Genomic DNA, 18,067 nt, shown 5'->3' with positions numbered 1-18,067 from the left:
TGCAGCATCTGCGCCCATGGGGGGGCGGGTTGAGGGAGGCTTAAAAGCAAGGCTGTTTAGTTCGAATAAAGCTATCTTTGACTGCAGTTTACTGACACCGCTACAACGTGTTTTTATCGCTGGCTGTCCAGAGGGGAGGTGCTGAAACGCTTTGTCGCGTGTCTGGAAGAAGTGAAAACTTTCCTGGGCAGCAAAGGGCCCACCTTTCCTGAGCTGGAACAGCCAGAGTGGCTGGAAAAGCTACACTTCATGGTAGACATGACATCGCACCTGAACACGCTGAACACAGCTCTTCAGGGGTAAGGACGTACAGCCCTGCACATGTTGGAGGATGTTTTGGCATTCGAGCGCAAGTTGACAGTGCTTGCCAGAGATTTACAGAAAGGCACATTGTCTCACTTCCCCAATTTGAGAGAGTTCAAACAAGGTCACGACATGATAAATTCGGAGTATTTACATTCTGCAATCATCGCAATGCAAACATCGTTTGAGAAACGCTTCTGTGAGTTCAGAGAGGAAAAAAACACATTATCCTTCCCGGTCACTCCCCTAAGCATCGATCCATCCCTACTGAATACGACTGCATTGTCAGGTGTGAGTCAACCTGACCAAGTATGATAAATATTTTAATTGCCTATTATTTTACGTATATTCATATGTTTTCATTGTTCAGTGAAATAGTCCTTTTATTTTTCAGGTTGACAGCTGGCTGACATTATTTTTGGTTTGCTGCTGGCGGCAAATTTAAGTTTAGCATTTTTCATAAATACAAGGATTCAAATAGACGTTGAGTATTTTACTTAAAAGTAACCTTCAACCCAACGTCTTTTTTTCGGAGTTCAAAATGTTTTTGTTGCATGCAGAAATGTAATTTCGTTTTCTCTGCAGGAGTTCATCAATTTCATAAATGCAACACATTATAGTTTGTTTATACATAGCATAAAGGCAAAAAAAAACGTTGTATGCAGTGTTATTTCATTTTAAATGTCAAACGGGTTTTGCGGCTCCCAGTGTTTTCTTTTCTGTGGGAAACGGGTCCAAGTGGCTCTTTCAGTGGTAAAGATTGCTGACCCCTGGACTAGATCTACCTACAGTCTCACACAGTCTGAGGCAAAGTCACACATGTTATAAGTTCCAAGGTGTGAAAGAAAAGGTTTATTAGTCTTTGTTAGTAAAAGAAAGTACACTGCTGTTAGTATTGTAAGATACAATGTAGAATACGGTATAAGAAGTTAAGATGTTTTTTTTTAATTTATGTCATGGCTGTTGCAATGTAAGAAAGGCATACCTAGAGGCATTGTTTTGGTAATTCAGTGTTGTAAAAAAAATATCTTGAGAAGGGGGATGTAATGCATTGTGTGAGTATTCGTAGGTCAGAGTGCGTATGACGTCAGGATGTAGGTAAGAAAAATGGAAGTCTGTTGAATAAACGTGGTTGTTCAATCTACAACGGTGTCCGAGTCACATCAATACTACAGTCCTTATTGGGAGCTCTCGTGAACAGGGCCACCATGCCGAACCTGGCCATTACATCCCCTGGGTTCAGCTGGATGTTGGTAATTGTTTTAATGAAGTTGGCTGAATTCATGATGTGATGCTCACAGCCCCCAGCCAAGGAAGACAGAATGATAGTTAAGTGCTTAGCAAGGCAGTAAGTTGGAGAATCTACCCCACTGATGATAGGCCTCGGGGGGGGGGGGACCCGCCTCGTGTATCTGTGAAGTCTTGGTTGTACCAGCACGTGAGGCAGAAGTGTTTTGCGTATGCCTGCAAGCAGTCTGGATTTCTTCAGTAAATCAGTTGAGGCAGCAGGTACGACAGCATTTAAAAGACACTTAAAGAGGTACATGGATAAGAAACATTTTGAGGAATGTGAGCAGAATACGGGCATATGGGACTCATTTAGATGGGCATCGTGATTGCACGGATGGATTGGGCTGAAGGGTATGTTTATCTATGAAGAGTAGGAAATGCCCTTCGTTGGAAGAGAAGGAGGGTGTTGTGTTGCCATCTACTGGTAGGATCTTGCTCCTGACATGGGATCTCCTCATCACCTGGGAACTGTCCCTTCACTTGGAGGATGTTTGCTGAACTCTCCACCCCTACTCCAGTGCATTCACCTGCCTCTCCTCGGCCAGGGTATGTCTATGGACTCCAATAAAGGATGTCCCATCTGGAGGAGGAGGCTTTCAAATCTCCTAGAGGAGGAGGCCTTTGAATTGGCTGTCTGTACATTTCAACAATGGTGTACAACTTCTGCATCTCAGTAGCCTCTCTGTGTCTTGTGCTGTGCTCAGACAGCTGCCTGTTGTGGGCAGATTTCATCCCACCGTAAACGTGATGTTTGCACACCAACACTTAAACGACTTTCTCCTGGAGTATTCCAGGGCTCATTCCATCGATTCTGGGCCAACTGGGGAAGGATGGTGGAAGGTGCTACACAGCTCCTTGAGATCATGCTAGGATGTCAAGTCAGGTCACTTTTATTTTCACTTTGACCATAACTGCTGGTACAGTGCATAGTAAAAATGAGTCAACGTTTTTCAGGACCATGGTGTTACATGACACAGTACAAAAACTGGACTGAACTACGTAAAAAACAACACAGAGAAAAAGAAAAAAAAACACACAACAACTACACTAGACTACAGACCTACACAGGACTGCATAAAGTGCACAAAACAGTGCAGGCATTACAATAAATAATAAACAGGACAATAGGACAGTAAGGTGTCAGTCCAGGCTTTGGGTATTGAGGAGTCTGATAGCTTGGGGGAAGAAACTGTTACATAGTCTGGCCGTGAGAGCCCAAATGCTTTGGAGCCTTTTCCCAGACGACAGGAGGGAGAAGAGATTGTATGAGGGGTGCATGGGGTCCTTCATAATGCTGTTTCCTTTGCGGATGCAGCGTGTAGTGTAAATGTCCGTGATGGCAGGAAGAGAGACCCCAATGATCTTCTCAGCTGACCTCACTATCTGCTGCAGGGTCTTGCGATCCAAGATGGTGCAATTTCTGAACCAGGCAGTGATGCAGCTGCTCAGGACACTCTCAATACAAGCCCTGTAGAATATGATGAGGATGGGGGTGGGAGATGGACTTTACTCAGCCTTTGCATAAAGTAGAGACTTTGCTGGGCTTTCTTTGCAATGGAGCTGGTGTTGAGGGACCAGGTGAGATTCTCCGCCAGGTGAACACTAAGAACTTTGGTGCTCTTAACGATCCCTACTGAGGAGCTGTTGATGTTCAGTGGGGAGTGGTTGCTCCGTGCCCTCCTGAAGTTAACAACCATCTCTTTTGTTTTGTTCACATTCAGAGACAGGTTGTTGGCTCTGCACCAGTCCGTTAGCCGCTGCACCTCCTCTCTGTAAGCTGACTCGTCGTTCTTGCTGATGAGACCCACCACAGTGGTGTCATCGGCGAACTTGATGATGTGGTTCGAGCTGTGTGTTGCAGCACAGTCGTGGATCAGCAGAGTGAACAGCAGTGGACTGGGCACGCAACCCTGGGGAGCCCCCGTGCTCAGTGTGATGGTGTTGGAGGTGCTGCCTCCAATCCGGACTGATTGAGGTCTCCCAGTCAGGAAGTCTAGGATCCAGTTGCAGAGGGAGGTGTTCAGGCCCAGTAGGCTCAGCTTTCCAGTCAGTTTCTGAGGGATGATTGTGTTAAAGTCTATGAACAGCATCCAAACATATGTGTCTTTTTTGTCCAGGTGGGTTAGGGCCAGGTGGAGGGTGGTGGCAATGGCGTCATCTGTTGAGCGGTTGGGACGGTACGCAAACTGCAGGGGGTCCAGTGAGAGGGGCAGCAGGGTCTTGATCTGCCTCATGATGAGCCTCTCGAAACACTTCATGTTGATGGATGTAAGTGCAAAGGGACAGTAGTCATTTAGGCAGGACACTGAAGACTTCTTCAGCACGGGGACGATGGTGGCAGCCTTGAAGCACGTTGGAATGGTGGAACGATGTAGGCAGGCCTCAACTTCCATCCCTCCCACCTGATGGGGGTCAACCTAAAGGCAGGAGCCTAAGATCAGGAACATTGGGAGGGAGATGCTCAACTTGGAATCCCATCTGGGCCGGGCCACTGTGGACTTGGTCCTGTGGCAGACAGGCAAGGTGAAGGAGGACAAACCTGAAAGACACAGACATGAGAGCATGAGATTGCGGATGCAGATTCTGCCGGATACTGTTTGAGTTTGCTCACAGAGAGTTCAGTGTGAGTGTTGTCGCCAACTAACTGGACTCTGGAAACTCACTCATTTCTCAAACACACTTTATTTTCTTATGCGCAAGGAGGACAGCATGGCCCCTGTCACCACAATGTTCTGAAGTCAGAACAGAGAAATGCTACTTTTATACAGAATTGACTAGCACTTACAGATAGTGACCATGTTTGAATTTCTTACTAACGAGATCAGTCACCATTCACAACAGAGATGTTAAACGTCAATGAAAAAAACAAACTAACAGCCAATGATACCTTGAAGTTAGTAAAGTAATTGCCCCTTCACTGGTGTGTGCGTTTGGCATCTTTTCGTTATATTCTTATCCTGTCTTCAGTAAGTGAAAATGTCTCTGGATGCTGCTCTGTGACTCTGTTCGAAGACCGCTCTTGTCTGAGGTGTCTGCACTCTATTTGCAATCTATCCTTGCCTGGGCATTGCCCTGCTTTGCCTCAACTCCCTCAGGAGGACGTGACACTGTAGTTAATCGATCATCTGGGCCAGGTACTGATGTTGGCAGAGCTGACCAGTGCCCACTGCCACCCCATCAGAAGGTGGCTTAGGGCTGGATGAGCTGTCTGCAAGGTGGGCTTCCACAAAGGATGCCCCAAAAGGTCTGAGGAACCTTGCAGACACCCCAGGAAACAGGCTGAGGAAATGCTCTCTCGTAGTAGCCATTGGCCTGTTTCCTGAGGTAATGATCTCCATCTTTTAAAGAACTGGCACGCAATCTCCCTCCTCAGCTTGGATTGCAAGATCTTTGCCTGCTCCCCATCCCACCTGCCTGGGCTCCATGTTGGCCACTTGCTACACCTCGACCAGCACTGGCTCATCGTTCCCAGAGGACTGGTCTGTTAATCACCACTCATTCTCTGTCTGTCAGAGAAGAGACTACGTGCACGTAGTCTGCCAGTCTAACTAAGTCCAGCAGAAGAAGTCTGGTCAGTGAATTGGCAGGACCGTAAAGTTCAAAGTTAAAGAAAATTTGTTATCGAAGTAAGTATCTGCCATTGTATGCTACCTCAAGATTCATTTTCTTTTGGACATTCACAGGAAACAAAAGAAATGCAATATAATTAAGAAAAGCTATAAATAACAAACAGCCAATGTGCAAAAGGACAAATCGTGTAAGTAATAAAAGCAGTAAATAAACATTACTGAGAATGTGAGTTATAGGTTGTGGAGTCAGTCCAGGCTTGAGATGAGTGAAGTTATCCCCTCTGGTTCAGGAGCCTGTTGATTGTAGAATAATAACTGCTCCTCAACCTGGTGGTGTGGACCCTGAGGTTCCTGTACCTCCCGCCCAATGGTAGTAGCGAGAAGAGAGCATGGCCCGGATGGTAGGGGTTCCTGATGATGGATGCTGCTTTCTCGTGATAGTGCTTCTTGTAGTGTGCTCAGTGATGGAGGAGGGTTTTTCCTGTGATGGACTGGAGGCAAAAGTCACCACCTAGTTAGGGTTTTGGATAGGACTGCTCCAGTGCTATCCTACAGGGGCCGAGCAATGGTCATAGACTAACTGCTGACCTCCATGTCATTGTATTGGTTGGTCACTTTGGTCCCACCTTCTTGGCTTTTACTGCCATGGACCAGAAGAAGTTGGTTGGTTTGGAAATGCAGGCTGTCTGCAGTGTTTCTGAACTCCTGGTTGAGGAAGTTGGTCAATCACTGTTGTGCATTCAAACCTAGAGTAAGGCTCCGTCTACTTGGACCATGCAGAGAAATTAAAAGTAATATTCAGAGTAAATTCATTATCAAAGCACCTTATGTCACTTTATACAGGTTGACAACCGAGTTCCGGCACCCCTGATTCCTGAGCCTTGCCGAATTAACATTTTTGCCACATTAAAAGAGGTCACACAATAATAATGGCAAAAATGGACTCCAGAAGCTTAGAAAGGGATTATTAATTAAACAAAAATTAAATGTATTTTTTTAAATTACTGCGCTTACAAAGAATAAAGACCTAACTTGTTCAACCTTTCCCTGTAACTTAGGTACTGAAACCCAGGTAACATTCTAGTAAATTTTCTCTGTACTCTCTTTATTTTGTTGACATCTTTGTCAACAGTGGTGGCAAGTACCACCACTGGTACTTGCACTTCTTTTATAAGCCATACTTAATGTTAACTTTGCGCAAAATAAGCAGAACTATGCACAAAATATTGGGGCAACCGCCATCAAGCGCAATGTAAATAATAATAGCATACTTCTGTCTAAGTGAGTCTTGCCACAGGTGGTGACGTGTAGGCTGCACACTGCCATCTGGTGGCCACCCAGTAAACTACATCTCATAATTTCATTCGAATTAAAAGAGGTGCCAAGCCATCAGTTCACAAGTGAATCTGCAGATGCTGGAAATAAATAAAAACACAAAATGCTGGCAGAACTCAGCAGGCCAGACAGCGTCTATGGGAGGAGGTAGTGACAACGTTTCGGGCCGAAACCCTTCATCAGGAGCCAAGCCATCAGTTTATGGAAAATCAGTGATCAACCTGCACTACCTTAAGATTAATTTTCTTGCAGTCTTTTACAGTAGAACAAAGAATTACAATAGAATAAAATTACTCACAAACTGTGGAAATAAAAATAGAATGATAGATAGATAGACAGCATGAACATATGAGTGGTAGAGTCCTTGAAAATGAATCTATAGGTTGTGGAATCAGTTCAGCATTAACAGTACACTCAGAGATGCCCTTACATTGAGTATCCTCCGAGGCAGTGTGCACTCATTAAATTTTCCTTCCGCAAGGGACTGTGGCTTTAGGATGACACAGAGCTCCCCAGGCCAGCTGGCACTGCAGAAGTTTTCTGAGTTTAATTAGGACCTTTTCAGAGTCTGGGATATGGTTGCCTCCAGTCAGGCTGCCAGGCTGCCAGGATGCCTAGGGGAAGGGTCAGACAAGATAGTGGAGGAATGAGCTGCAAGCAATTGGGTCAGTATCCCTGGCCGTCCCATCGCAGTGGGTGTTGAGAGAGCTTGTGAGCGTGGGACATTCCCAAACAGCTCGAGTCCCACTTGGTTATAACTGCTGATTGGACCCAAGTCCTGAAATCATCCTGGGGGTGTGGTGCTATCCGAACACAGCTTCAGCATTCCTTGGGAAATGCCCAATCCTGCTGTTTCACGCCACGCAGACGCAATTCCTGCCCTGGCTGTTCCCCGAACTCTCTCAGTTTCCTCACCCTTGCCTGGTGCCTGGACACACAGTGGCAGTCCTTTTAGATGTCTGAGAGTGAGGATGTTACCACTGGAGATCTTCCCTTTTACATCAGGGACCTGGAGTGGAGCGAGATGCCCTGCAGCAGTGCCGTGCAACAGGTTTCAAATTCTCATCCGTCAGTGTCCGGGAGGAGTGTGCGATTGATGTCCGCACAGAATGTAGGAGGCTCCAGTCCCTCTTTTGATAGGGCTGCTCCTCAGGTTCTAGTTGTACTTTGGTTTGGTGGGGTGGGGGGAGAGGTATTGGCGATTGCGTTACTCAGAATCACTACCACACCAGTCTGTTTCTAGGCCTGGCCAAAATGACCTGTTGGTGGTTGGGACAGTGGGCTACTGAGGGGCTGTCCAAGCTGACCGATTGCCATGCTTCCAGGAGCACGCCTGGGCCTGGGTATCCTTGTAGAGGAGCATGCAGTGTACTCTGGCTGTCTGGAGACCCTTCAGGACCGGCGGGCAGTGCAGGGGCTGGGGTACATTCTGTACACGGGTGATAGTATCTCACCTTGAGTATGATGCAAAAATATTTAAGGAAAAATTAAATGTATTAAGAAGTAAAGCAACACACACGTGTCAACATTTCGGGCCGAGACCCTTCATCAGGACTGGGAAGCGAGGGGAAAGAAGCCAGAATAAGGAGGCGGGGGAAGAGAAAGAGGCCAAGTTCAAAGTTCAAAGGTAATTTAATCCCTGAGCATTGGCAAAGACTGAAGAGTGCAGCACCTGTAGTGAGGACCAAGAAGGTATGGACAAGGGAGGCGCTTATAGGACTGCTTTGAATCAGGGCACTGGACTGTATTCAGGGATTCATCTTCGAGTCTGAATGAGTATGCCACAGCTGTCACTGACTTCGTTATAACCTGTGTCGATGAGTGTGTGCCTAGGAGAACATACCGAACACGCTCAAATCAAAAGCTGTGGATGAACAGGAGGTTTGTAGACTGCTGAGGGCTAGAACTGAGCATTTAGGAATGGCTACCCAAGCATGTACAAGAAAACTAGGTATGACTTGTGGAGGGCTATGTCAAGAGCAAAGAAACAATTCTGAACACGGTTGAAGGTGACATCAGATGCACGCCAACTCTGGAAGTGTTTGCAGACCATTACTCCCTACAAAGCGAAACCCACAACTATGAATGAGAGTGGTGCTTCGCTCCCAGATGAACTGAATGCCATTTGTGCTCACTATGAAAGGGAGAATAAATCTACAGCTATGAGGATCCCTGTAGCAGCCGGTGACCCTGTGACCTCTGTCTCGGAGGCCGATGTCTTTCAGGAGGGTGAACCCTCATAAGGGGGCAGGCCCTGATGGAGTACCTGGTTAGGCTCTGGAAATTTGCCAACCAGCTGGTGGGAGAGTTCAAAGAAATTTTCAGTCTCTCATTGCTATAGTCAGAAGTTCCCACCTGCTTCAAACGGACAACAGTGAAATGACTGTTGTCCAATCGCACTCACATCCACGGTGATGAATGCTTTAAGAGTTTGATCATCATTACAATCAACTCCTGCCACAGCAAGGACCAGAACTCATTGCAATTTACCTATCATCCACAATAGGTCTACAGTGGATGCGATCTCATTGGCTCTCCATGCGGCCTTGGATCCCCTGGGCAATACAAGTACTCATGTCAGGACGTTGTGTATTGATTATATATCAGTGTTTATCACCATTACTCTGACAGTTGTGATCGAAAAGTTCCAAAACCTGGGCCTCTGTACATCCCTCTGCAACTGGACCCTCAACTCCTTAACCTGGAGACCACTATCTGTGTGGATTGGTAGTAACATCTCCACCTCATTGATGATCAACATTGGCACATCTCAAGGAAGTATGCTTAGCCCACTGCTCTACTCTCTCTACACCCATGACAGTGTGGCTAGGCACAGCTCAAATGTCATCTATACATTTGCTGATGACACAACCATTGTTGGCAGAGGCTTGAAGAGCCTGTTCCTCACCGTATCTATAAATAAATAAATAAATCTCAGATGAGTACGGGAGCGAGATATATCAGCTAGTGGAGTGGTGTCACAGCAACAACCTTGCACTCAACATCAGTTAGACCAAAGAACTGATTGTGAACTTCAGAAAGGGTAAGACGAGGGAACACAAACCAGCTTTCATAGAGGGATCAGAAGTGGAGAGAGTGAGCAGTTTCAAGTTCCTGGGTGTTAATATCTCTGAGGGCCTAACCTGGTCCCAACATATCGATGCAGTTATAAAGAAGGCAAGACAACGGCCAGTGAAGGAGTGGAGCTTTGAGGCTTTGGCTCGAGAGGCTTCAGCAAGCAGAGGCTGAGGATGAGTTTGCTCCCAGTGAGGTAAGGCTGGGTAAGTTTCTTTAATTAACTTAGGAGTTGGTAACGGAGGCAGTAGATAGGGCAGTCCGGTGCTCCGATTGTAAGATGTGGGAAGTCAGGGACAGCACAATTGTCCCTGATGATTATACCTACAAAAGGTGCATCCAGCTGCAGCTCCTGACAAACTGAGTTAGGGAGCTGGAGCTGGATGAACTTTGGATCATTCGGGAAGTAGAGGCAGTATTAGATCAGAGTTCAGGGAGACAGTTACCCCTAAAAGTCAGGAGACTGGTAACTGGGTGACTGTCAGGAGAGGGAAGGGGAATAGACAGGAAGAGCAGAGCACCCCTGTGGCCATTCCTACCAGCAATAAGTATACCATTTTGGATACTGTTGGTGGGGATGACCTACCAGGGACAAGTTGTAGTGGTCGCGTCTCTGGGACCAAGACTGGACCTTCAGCTCAGAAAGGAAGGAGGGAAAAGAGGAGAGCAGTAATGATAGGGGATTCGATAGTTAGGGGGACAGATAAGAGTTTCTGCGGCAGAGATCGAGAATCCTGGATGGTTTGTTGCCTCCCTGGTGCCAAGGTCCACGATATCTTGGATCGAGTTCTTGGTATTCTCAGGAGAGAGGTGAGCAGTCAGATGTCGTGGTCCATGTGGGGACATAGATAGGAGTAGCGATGAGGTCCTGAAGAAGGAATATAGGGAGTTAGGAAAGAAGTTAAAAAACAGAACCTCTCAGGATTGTTGCCTGTGCCACGAGACAGAGAGGGTAGGAACAAGAAGTTATGGCAGATAAATATGTGGCTGAAGAGTTGGTGCAGGGGACAGGGGTTCAGATTTCTGGATCATTGGGATCTCTTCTGGGGAAGGTCTGACCTGTACAAAAAGGACGGGCTGCACCTGAACTGGAAAGGGACCAATATCCTGGTGGGCAGGTTTGCTAGAGCTGTTGGGGAGGGATTAAAGTAGTTTGGCAGGGGGTGGGAATCAGAATGTGAGTGCAGAGATTAGGGTAGAAGGACAAGGGCATGATGCTATGTGTTCTGAGTTGGTGAGGAAGGACAGGCAGGGGACAAAACATAAATGTAGCCAGTCAGAGGGGTTGAAATGTGTCTATTTCAACACTAGGAGTATTAGGAATAAAGGGGATGAACTTAGAGCATGGATCAGTATGTGGAACTACAATGCTGTGGCCGTTACTGAAACTTGGCTGGAGGAAGGGCAGGTTTGGATGGTGCAGGTACCGGGGTTTAGGTGTTTTAAAAGGAATGGGATGGGAGGTAAGAAGGGGGGGGGGGGTGGAAAGTAGCATTACTGGTCAGGGTTAGCATCATGACTACAGAAAGGGAGGACGCTGCAGAGAGAGTGTCCACGGAGTCGGTGTGGGTGGAAGACAGAAATAAGAAGGGATCAATCGCTTTGCTGGGAGTAGTCTATAGGCCCCCAAATAGCCCTTGGGACACCGAGGAGCAGTTAAACAGGCAGATTTTAGAATGGTGCAGGAAAGACAGGGTTGTAGTTATGGGTGATTTCAACTTCCTTCATATTGACTGACACCTCCTGACTGCAAGGGGCAGGTGAATTTGTCAGGTGTGTTCAAGAAGGATTCCTGACTCAGTATGTGGACCGGCCGACGAGAGGAGAGGCCATACGGGATCTAGTGCTGGGTAATGAACCTGGTCAGGTGACAGACCTCCTGGTGGGGGAGCATTTTGATGAAGTGACCACAACTCCCTTAGCTTCAGCATAGCTATGGAAAAGGATAAAAACAGGGGGATTGAGTTCAAGAGTAGAGAGGTCATGTTGCAACTCTACAAATCTCTGGTGAGACCGCACTTAGAGTATTGTGTCAGTTCTGGTCACCTCATTATAGGAAGGATGTGGAAGCTATGGAGAGGGTGCAGAGGAGATTTACCAGGATGTTGCCTGGATTGGAGAACAAGTCTTATGAGGCAAGGTTAGCAGAGCTGGGACTTTTCTCTTTGGAGCACAGAAGGATGAGAGGGGACTTGATAGAGGTCTACAAGATTATGAGAGGGATAGATAGGGTGGATAGTCAGTACCTGTTTCCCAGGGTATGAATAGAAAGCACCAGAGGGCATATGTACAAAGGGAGGGAAGTTTAGGGGAGACATCAGGGGTAAGTTTTTTACATTGAGGGTTGTGGGTGCCTGAAATGACTTGCCAGGGTTGGTGATGGAGGCTAAAACATTAGGGGTATTTAAGAGCCTCTTGGACAGGCACATGGATGAAAGAAAAAAAGAGGGTTATGGGGTAGTGTGGGTTTAGTACTTTTTTAAAGGATTATATGGGTCGGCACAACATGGAGGGCTGAAGTGCCTGTACTGTGCTGTAGTGTTTATTCTAGTGTCTAGTGTATAGGAGTTCGAGAAATTTGGAGTGTTACCTAAAACACTCAAAAATTTCTACATAAGTATCATGGAGAGCACTCTGACTGGCTGCATCACTGTCTGGTGTGGGGGAGGGCTACTGCACGGGGTCGAAGTAAGTTGCAGAGAGGTGAAAAATTAGTCAGCTCCACCATGGATACCGTAGTGCTCAAAAAATCTTCAAGAAGTAATGGTTCAAAAAGGCAGCGTCCATCATTAAGGAAGCCCACCACCCAGGGCATGCCCTCTTCTCACTGTTACCATCAGGAAGGAGGTACAGAAGCCTGAAGGCACACTGTCAGTGAATCAGAAACAAATTCTTCCCCTCTGCCATCAGATTTCTGAATGGACATTCAAAACCATGAACACTATCTCACCACTTTTTAAATTTCTGTTTATCATACTATTTATTGAACTATTTGGTATACATACTAATGCCCTTCCCTTGGACGTCAGTGGCATAGAGAGGGGAGGCTTGCAGCTTGGGCAACTGCCAGTCTTCCACTAAAAAAAACCTTGCCCAGGCTTGTGCCCTGGAAACTTTCCAAGGTGTGAATCCATGGTCTATCAAAACTAACAGAGGCCTACAAATACACACAGTAATTCAGTTTTTTTCAATATTATAATGTATTTCATTGTACTGCTGCCACAAAGTTAACAAATTTCACAATACATGCCAGTGATACTAAACCTGATACTTGTTTTCTTGTGGGCATACTCAGTAAATCCAAGAACCATAACAGAATCTATGAAAGACCACACCCAGCAGGACAGACAAACAACCAATGTGCAAAAGACAACAAACTGTGTGAATACAAAAAAAAATAAACAAGCAATAAATATCGAGAACATGAGATGAAGTGCCCTTGAAAATGAGTCCATAGCTTGTGGGAACAGTTCGGTGATGGGGCAAGTGAAGTTGCCCCACTGGTTCAAGAACCTGATGGTTGAGGGGTAATAATTGCTCCTGAGCCTGGTAGTGTGAGTCCTGAGGCAAGCTGGCGGGTATTGATGAGACCAGGTGAGAAAAGGTTGGTGGGTGGGGTGGGGGGGGGTGAGATGATGAAGTGAGAAGCTGTGAGGTAATAGGTGGAAAAGGTAAAGGGCTGCAGGAGGAATCACTCAAGGAGAGGACAGTGGACTATGGAAGATAATGAAAGAGGAGGTACACTAGAGGGAGGTAATGGGAAGGTGAGAAGGTGGAGGAGGGAGAAATTATCAGAAGTTAGAGAAATCAATGTTCATGTTGTCAAGTAGGAAGTTATCCAGATGGAATTTAACGTACTTTTCCTCCAGCCTGAGAGTGGCCTCATTGTGCCAGCAGGGGCGGCCATGGACCAACATGTTGGAATGACCAGCTGAGTTCCTTCAGCATTTTGTGTGAGTTGCTTTGGATTTCCAATGTCTGCAGAATCTCTTGTATTTATAAAAATGCAGTAATTTTTTTTCAGAAAGAGGGATCTGTAGCAATTCCTATCTGGTTGACCTGCCCTTGGCAGGTCAATTGCTCATTCTTCTCAGTCCCTGATACTCTACTCAGGGGCTGGTCACACGCAGCAAGAGCTGTCTCTCTGAAATGCTTTCTGTGCTGTTCCACGTTCTCCAATTCCTTGCCCTCCTTTGCCATCTGGACGTACTGTGACCACCCCCCACCTTTGCCTTTTGGTGGGGGGGGGGTTGTGAGAAGGGGTTGTGGAACCCCCCTCCCTGTTTCCTAGAGGAGCATATACTGCACAAAGCAATGTTGTGTAATAGGTTTTTCGGTCCGTGTTCCATGTTTATATGGAATGCAAGAGGTTAGAGACCTCTATAAACATCTGAAGGGGCCTCAGGTTCCAGCTGCACAAAAGCCTCTCTCTCCTGATCTTTTGACACCAGGCATGACAGGGAGAGAGCGGGTTGGGAGTGCAAATTGGCCAGTTGGGGGAGCCTCCTTGTTAGCCACTGCTTCCCTTCAAATATCTAGGCAATCTGCCCAAGCTGACTGCCCACTCATCTCCTGAGGTTATGCCCATGCCTGGTTGTCTCAGGGCTGGGAACATGTGATACCCACTGGCTCCCTGGAGGCTTTTCGGGGCCATTGAGGGGCTGGAGTGCCAGGGCAGCATTTTTACCGTAAGGTTTTTGTTATTGCTTTAAATATACTGGATTAGGTACACGGTAAATTTCCCTCTGCACTGGCTCATAGCTAAGCTCTCTTAGCTCATTATAAATTTTTTTGGTGTTCTATTACTCACTCACATGACATTAGTTTGCACGATATGGGGAAAATTTTGTGGTTCATTTGCTCTGAAGCAAAAGATAATGATAAGTAGCCATTTCATGAGAACATTTCAAAATAACAAGATAAGAGCTTTAAATGATAACAGGGTAGATAATGCATTATTAAAAAACAATAAATTTGGGGAGATGTGCAGGCTGCCCTTTCACACTAGTGGTGCAAGTGTAACATGGTAGGAGAGCTGGGAACAAACACAACGCTAAATTTTCTGGATTTGCAGACTCTACCAGTGGTGAATTATATGAAGTCTGACAAGTTGAGAGCAGTATTTGAGGCATTCAATGACATTGGTACTTCTACCTTCTACTGAGGGAAGGTAAATGCCATGTTCATATTCATTTTGAGAGGACTGGAACAGAAAAGCAAGGATGTAATGCTGAGGCTTTATAAGGCATTGGTCAGACTGCATTTGGAGTATGGCGAGCACTTCTGGGCCCCAAATCTTTGGGGATATGCAGGCATTGGAGAGGATCCAGAGGATTCTCACGAGAATAATCATGGGAATAAAAAGGTTAAGGTATGAGGAGAGTTTGATGGCTCTGGGCTATACTTTCTGGAGTTTAGAAGAGTGAAGGGGATCTCAGTGAGACCTACTGAATATTAAAAGGTCTAGGTAGTGTGGGCAAGGAGAGGATGCTTCTTATGCTGGGGGAGTCTGGAATCAGAGGGCATAGACTCAAGACTGAAGGATGTCCACTTTGGAGAGAGATGAGGAGGAATTTCTTCCGCTAGGGGGTAAAGAATCTGTGGAATTCATTGCCACAGATGATTGTGGAAGTCAGGTCATCAGGTACATTTAAACTGGAGGTTGATTGGCTCTTGCTTAGTAAGGGCATCAAAGGCTACAGGGAGAAGGCAGGAGAATGGGGTTGAGAGAGGATAATAAATCAGCCGTGATGGTAAATAGGGGAGCAGATTCAATGGGCTGAATGGCCTAATTCTTCTCTTAGGTCATTTGGTCTGAATGTGTTTCCACGAACAAGATCCAGTTTTAAGTCAAGTTTGCTGTCATGCGTGGAAGTATGGCAAGGTACATGTTCAATGAAAATCTTGCTTGCTGCAGCTTCACAGGTTCTAGGTGCAGACAGCACACAGGATATAAATTATAAGTAATTTATAAAGACAAGTATAAAGGTGAAGAGGAAAAAAGACCTCATTGCTGAAAAGCAAACACAGAGACAAGTTCACATAGTGGACATGGTGTTTTGTTAGTGAGGTGGTATAAGTGTGTACAGGTCGATCAAGAACTGGATGTTTGTAGGAAAGTAGCTGTTCCAGAACCTGGTGTTGTGGGACTTCATGCTTCTGTACCTTCAGCACAATGGCAGCAGCAAGAAGACGTCATGGCCCAGAGGGTGGAGGTTCTTGATGATAGATTTTGCCTTCTTGAGGCAGCACTTCATGTAGACGCTACAGATGACGAGGAGGGATATGCTCATGATGGAGCAGTAGATGTTACAGCGTTATACACGTCAGGTGGTACGGCCAGCAGTGATGTGCTGGAAGCCCACCATGAACTCCTTCCCTCTCAGCAATAAATTACCCATAAGTCTTATGAGCAAAATTAGGCTATTCAGCTCTTCACATCTGCTCCGCCATTTCATCATGGTTAATTTATTATCCGTCTCAATCCCATTCACTTGCCTTCTCTTCAAAACCTTTAACGCACTTACTGATGAAGAACTTGTCAAATTCCAGTGAATATATTCAATGATTTGGTCTCCATAGCTGTTTGTGGTAATGAACCCAACAGATTCATAACACTCTGCTAAGGAAATTCCTCCTCATCTCTGTTCTAAAGGGATGTCCCTCTATTCTGAGGCTGTGTCCTCTGATCCTGGACTCCCCCACAATAGGAAACATCTTCTCCATATCCGCTATACTTAGACCTTTCAATATTTGATAGATTTCAATGAGATCCCCTCATTCTTCTAAACTCCAGCGAATGCAGGCCCAGAACCATCAAATGCTCCTCATAGATTAACCCTTTCTCCCAGGATCATTCTTGTGAAGTTCTTCTGGACCACCTCCAATGCCTGTATATCCTTTCTTCGATGAGGGGCCAAAACTGCTCCAAGTGCAGTCTGACCAGTAAAGTCTCAACATTACACCTTTGCTTTTATATTCTTGTCATCTCAAAATGGATGCCAACAGTGCATCGCATTTCCATGAGTCATTGTGGAGCGAGGCCCTGCATGGGAAGGCTGTCTGGAGCAAGTGTTACAGTCGACCAGTGTTGAGATGCAGGACTCAGGTCGAGCACACTGGAGTGTGCTGTTACTGCGGACTGACTGAACCTGTACCACGTGTCAATGGACTGCCCCCAGTCTCTCTCACCGTCTCCTGTTGGATGGGATGGAAGTTACTGTCTTACTGTCTCCCCAAACTGCAGACCTCATCACCAAGTGAATTTTCAGATTGCAAAAGCAGCTGTCTCCATCACCTCCTCTGGCAGGAGTCACCACATAAAGCAGATGTTACCAGTCTACCGTAGCTTAGCTTTATTTGCCATGTGTACATCAAAACGTAGAGTGAAATATGTCACTTGTGGTGAGGATGCGCTGGGGGCGGCCCACAAATGTCGCCTCACTTCCGGTGCCATTTAGCTTGGCCACAGCTCATGAACTTTAACCCATACGTCTTTGGAATGTGGGAGGAAGTCGCCGCACCCGGAGGAAACCTACACAGTTACAAAGAGAACATACAGACTCCTTACAGACAGCGGTGGGAATTGAACCCCATCTTACAGGTAAAGTGTTGCACTGGTCAGGATTCAGTCCTGCACCAGCCCTCACAGGCAGCCCCTCAAACCATAGCGGGTCCATTGCGAGGATGGTGAGTGCGTGTGCGGCCAATCGATTGCGCGGTGAATTGATTGGGTCTCCTTCGTGTGGGGGAGGGGCGCGGCCTATGCCTGGGAGTGGCATTCCAGTGCACATGTCTTTTATCTCAGCGGTTCCCGCTTGTAGCCCCTGCACTGCAAGTTGCACAGTGCAGTCTACTATTAACGTGACTCAGTAAAAGCATTTCATCATAACACTCCATTGTCGTTTTTTGCTCCGTGCATATGTAACATCCCCCTCCCTGCCACTCCCTGAGGTGGGCAACTTGGACGATCTTGTGGAGGGACAGGATTTGTGCACGGGAGTACTCATTCTGAGTGGATGCTTTGTTCAAAGGGCAGGGGGTACATACCTCTGAGTGTCTGCATTTCAGGATCAAGAGCATTACGCACATCAGCTCTGTGTGGAGTTGAGTTAGGTGGGAACCCCGTGCAGAATAGGTGACTCCATTCAGCAGAGACAGCTTCTTTCCCATCGAACCCTACTAGCCACCAACACACACAGGATGCTGGAGGAACTCAGCAGGCCAGGCAGCATCCATGGAAAAGAGCACAGTCTTCATTCCCAGCCAAAACCGTTCAGCAGGACTGGAGAAAAAAAGATGAGGAATAGATTTCAAAGGTGGGGTGAGGGGAGAGAGGGAAGAGATGAAGTAAAGAGCTGGGAAGTTGATGGTGAGATGAGGTGAGAGAGGGAAAAGGGGATGGGAAATGGAGAAAGGGGATAGGGGTTTTACCAGAAGTTTGAGAAATCGATATTCATGCCATCAGGTTGAAGGCCACCCAGATGGATTATGTG

The 18,067-nt window shown here is 46.5% G+C and overlaps 1 protein-coding gene across 1 annotated transcript in view; it reads right to left on the bottom strand.

The window, feature by feature from the left end:
* Nucleotides 1–4,054: 4,054 nt before the first annotated feature.
* Nucleotides 4,055–18,067, bottom strand: part of LOC132392125 (T-cell-specific surface glycoprotein CD28-like) — a 106,021-nt gene continuing 92,008 nt past the window's right edge. The window contains exon 4 of the mRNA XM_059965975.1: nucleotides 4,055–4,132. Coding sequence (XP_059821958.1) covers nucleotides 4,055–4,132 — 78 coding nt within the window. The remainder of the gene's footprint in view (nucleotides 4,133–18,067) is intronic.

The sequence above is a fragment of the Hypanus sabinus genome, chromosome 4 (genome assembly GCF_030144855.1).
Source record: "Hypanus sabinus isolate sHypSab1 chromosome 4, sHypSab1.hap1, whole genome shotgun sequence".
In the NCBI taxonomy this organism is placed as follows: domain Eukaryota; kingdom Metazoa; phylum Chordata; class Chondrichthyes; order Myliobatiformes; family Dasyatidae; genus Hypanus; species Hypanus sabinus.
The sequence above is the reverse complement of the archived record's forward strand: the minus strand, read 5'-3'. Positions and strand labels throughout refer to the sequence as shown.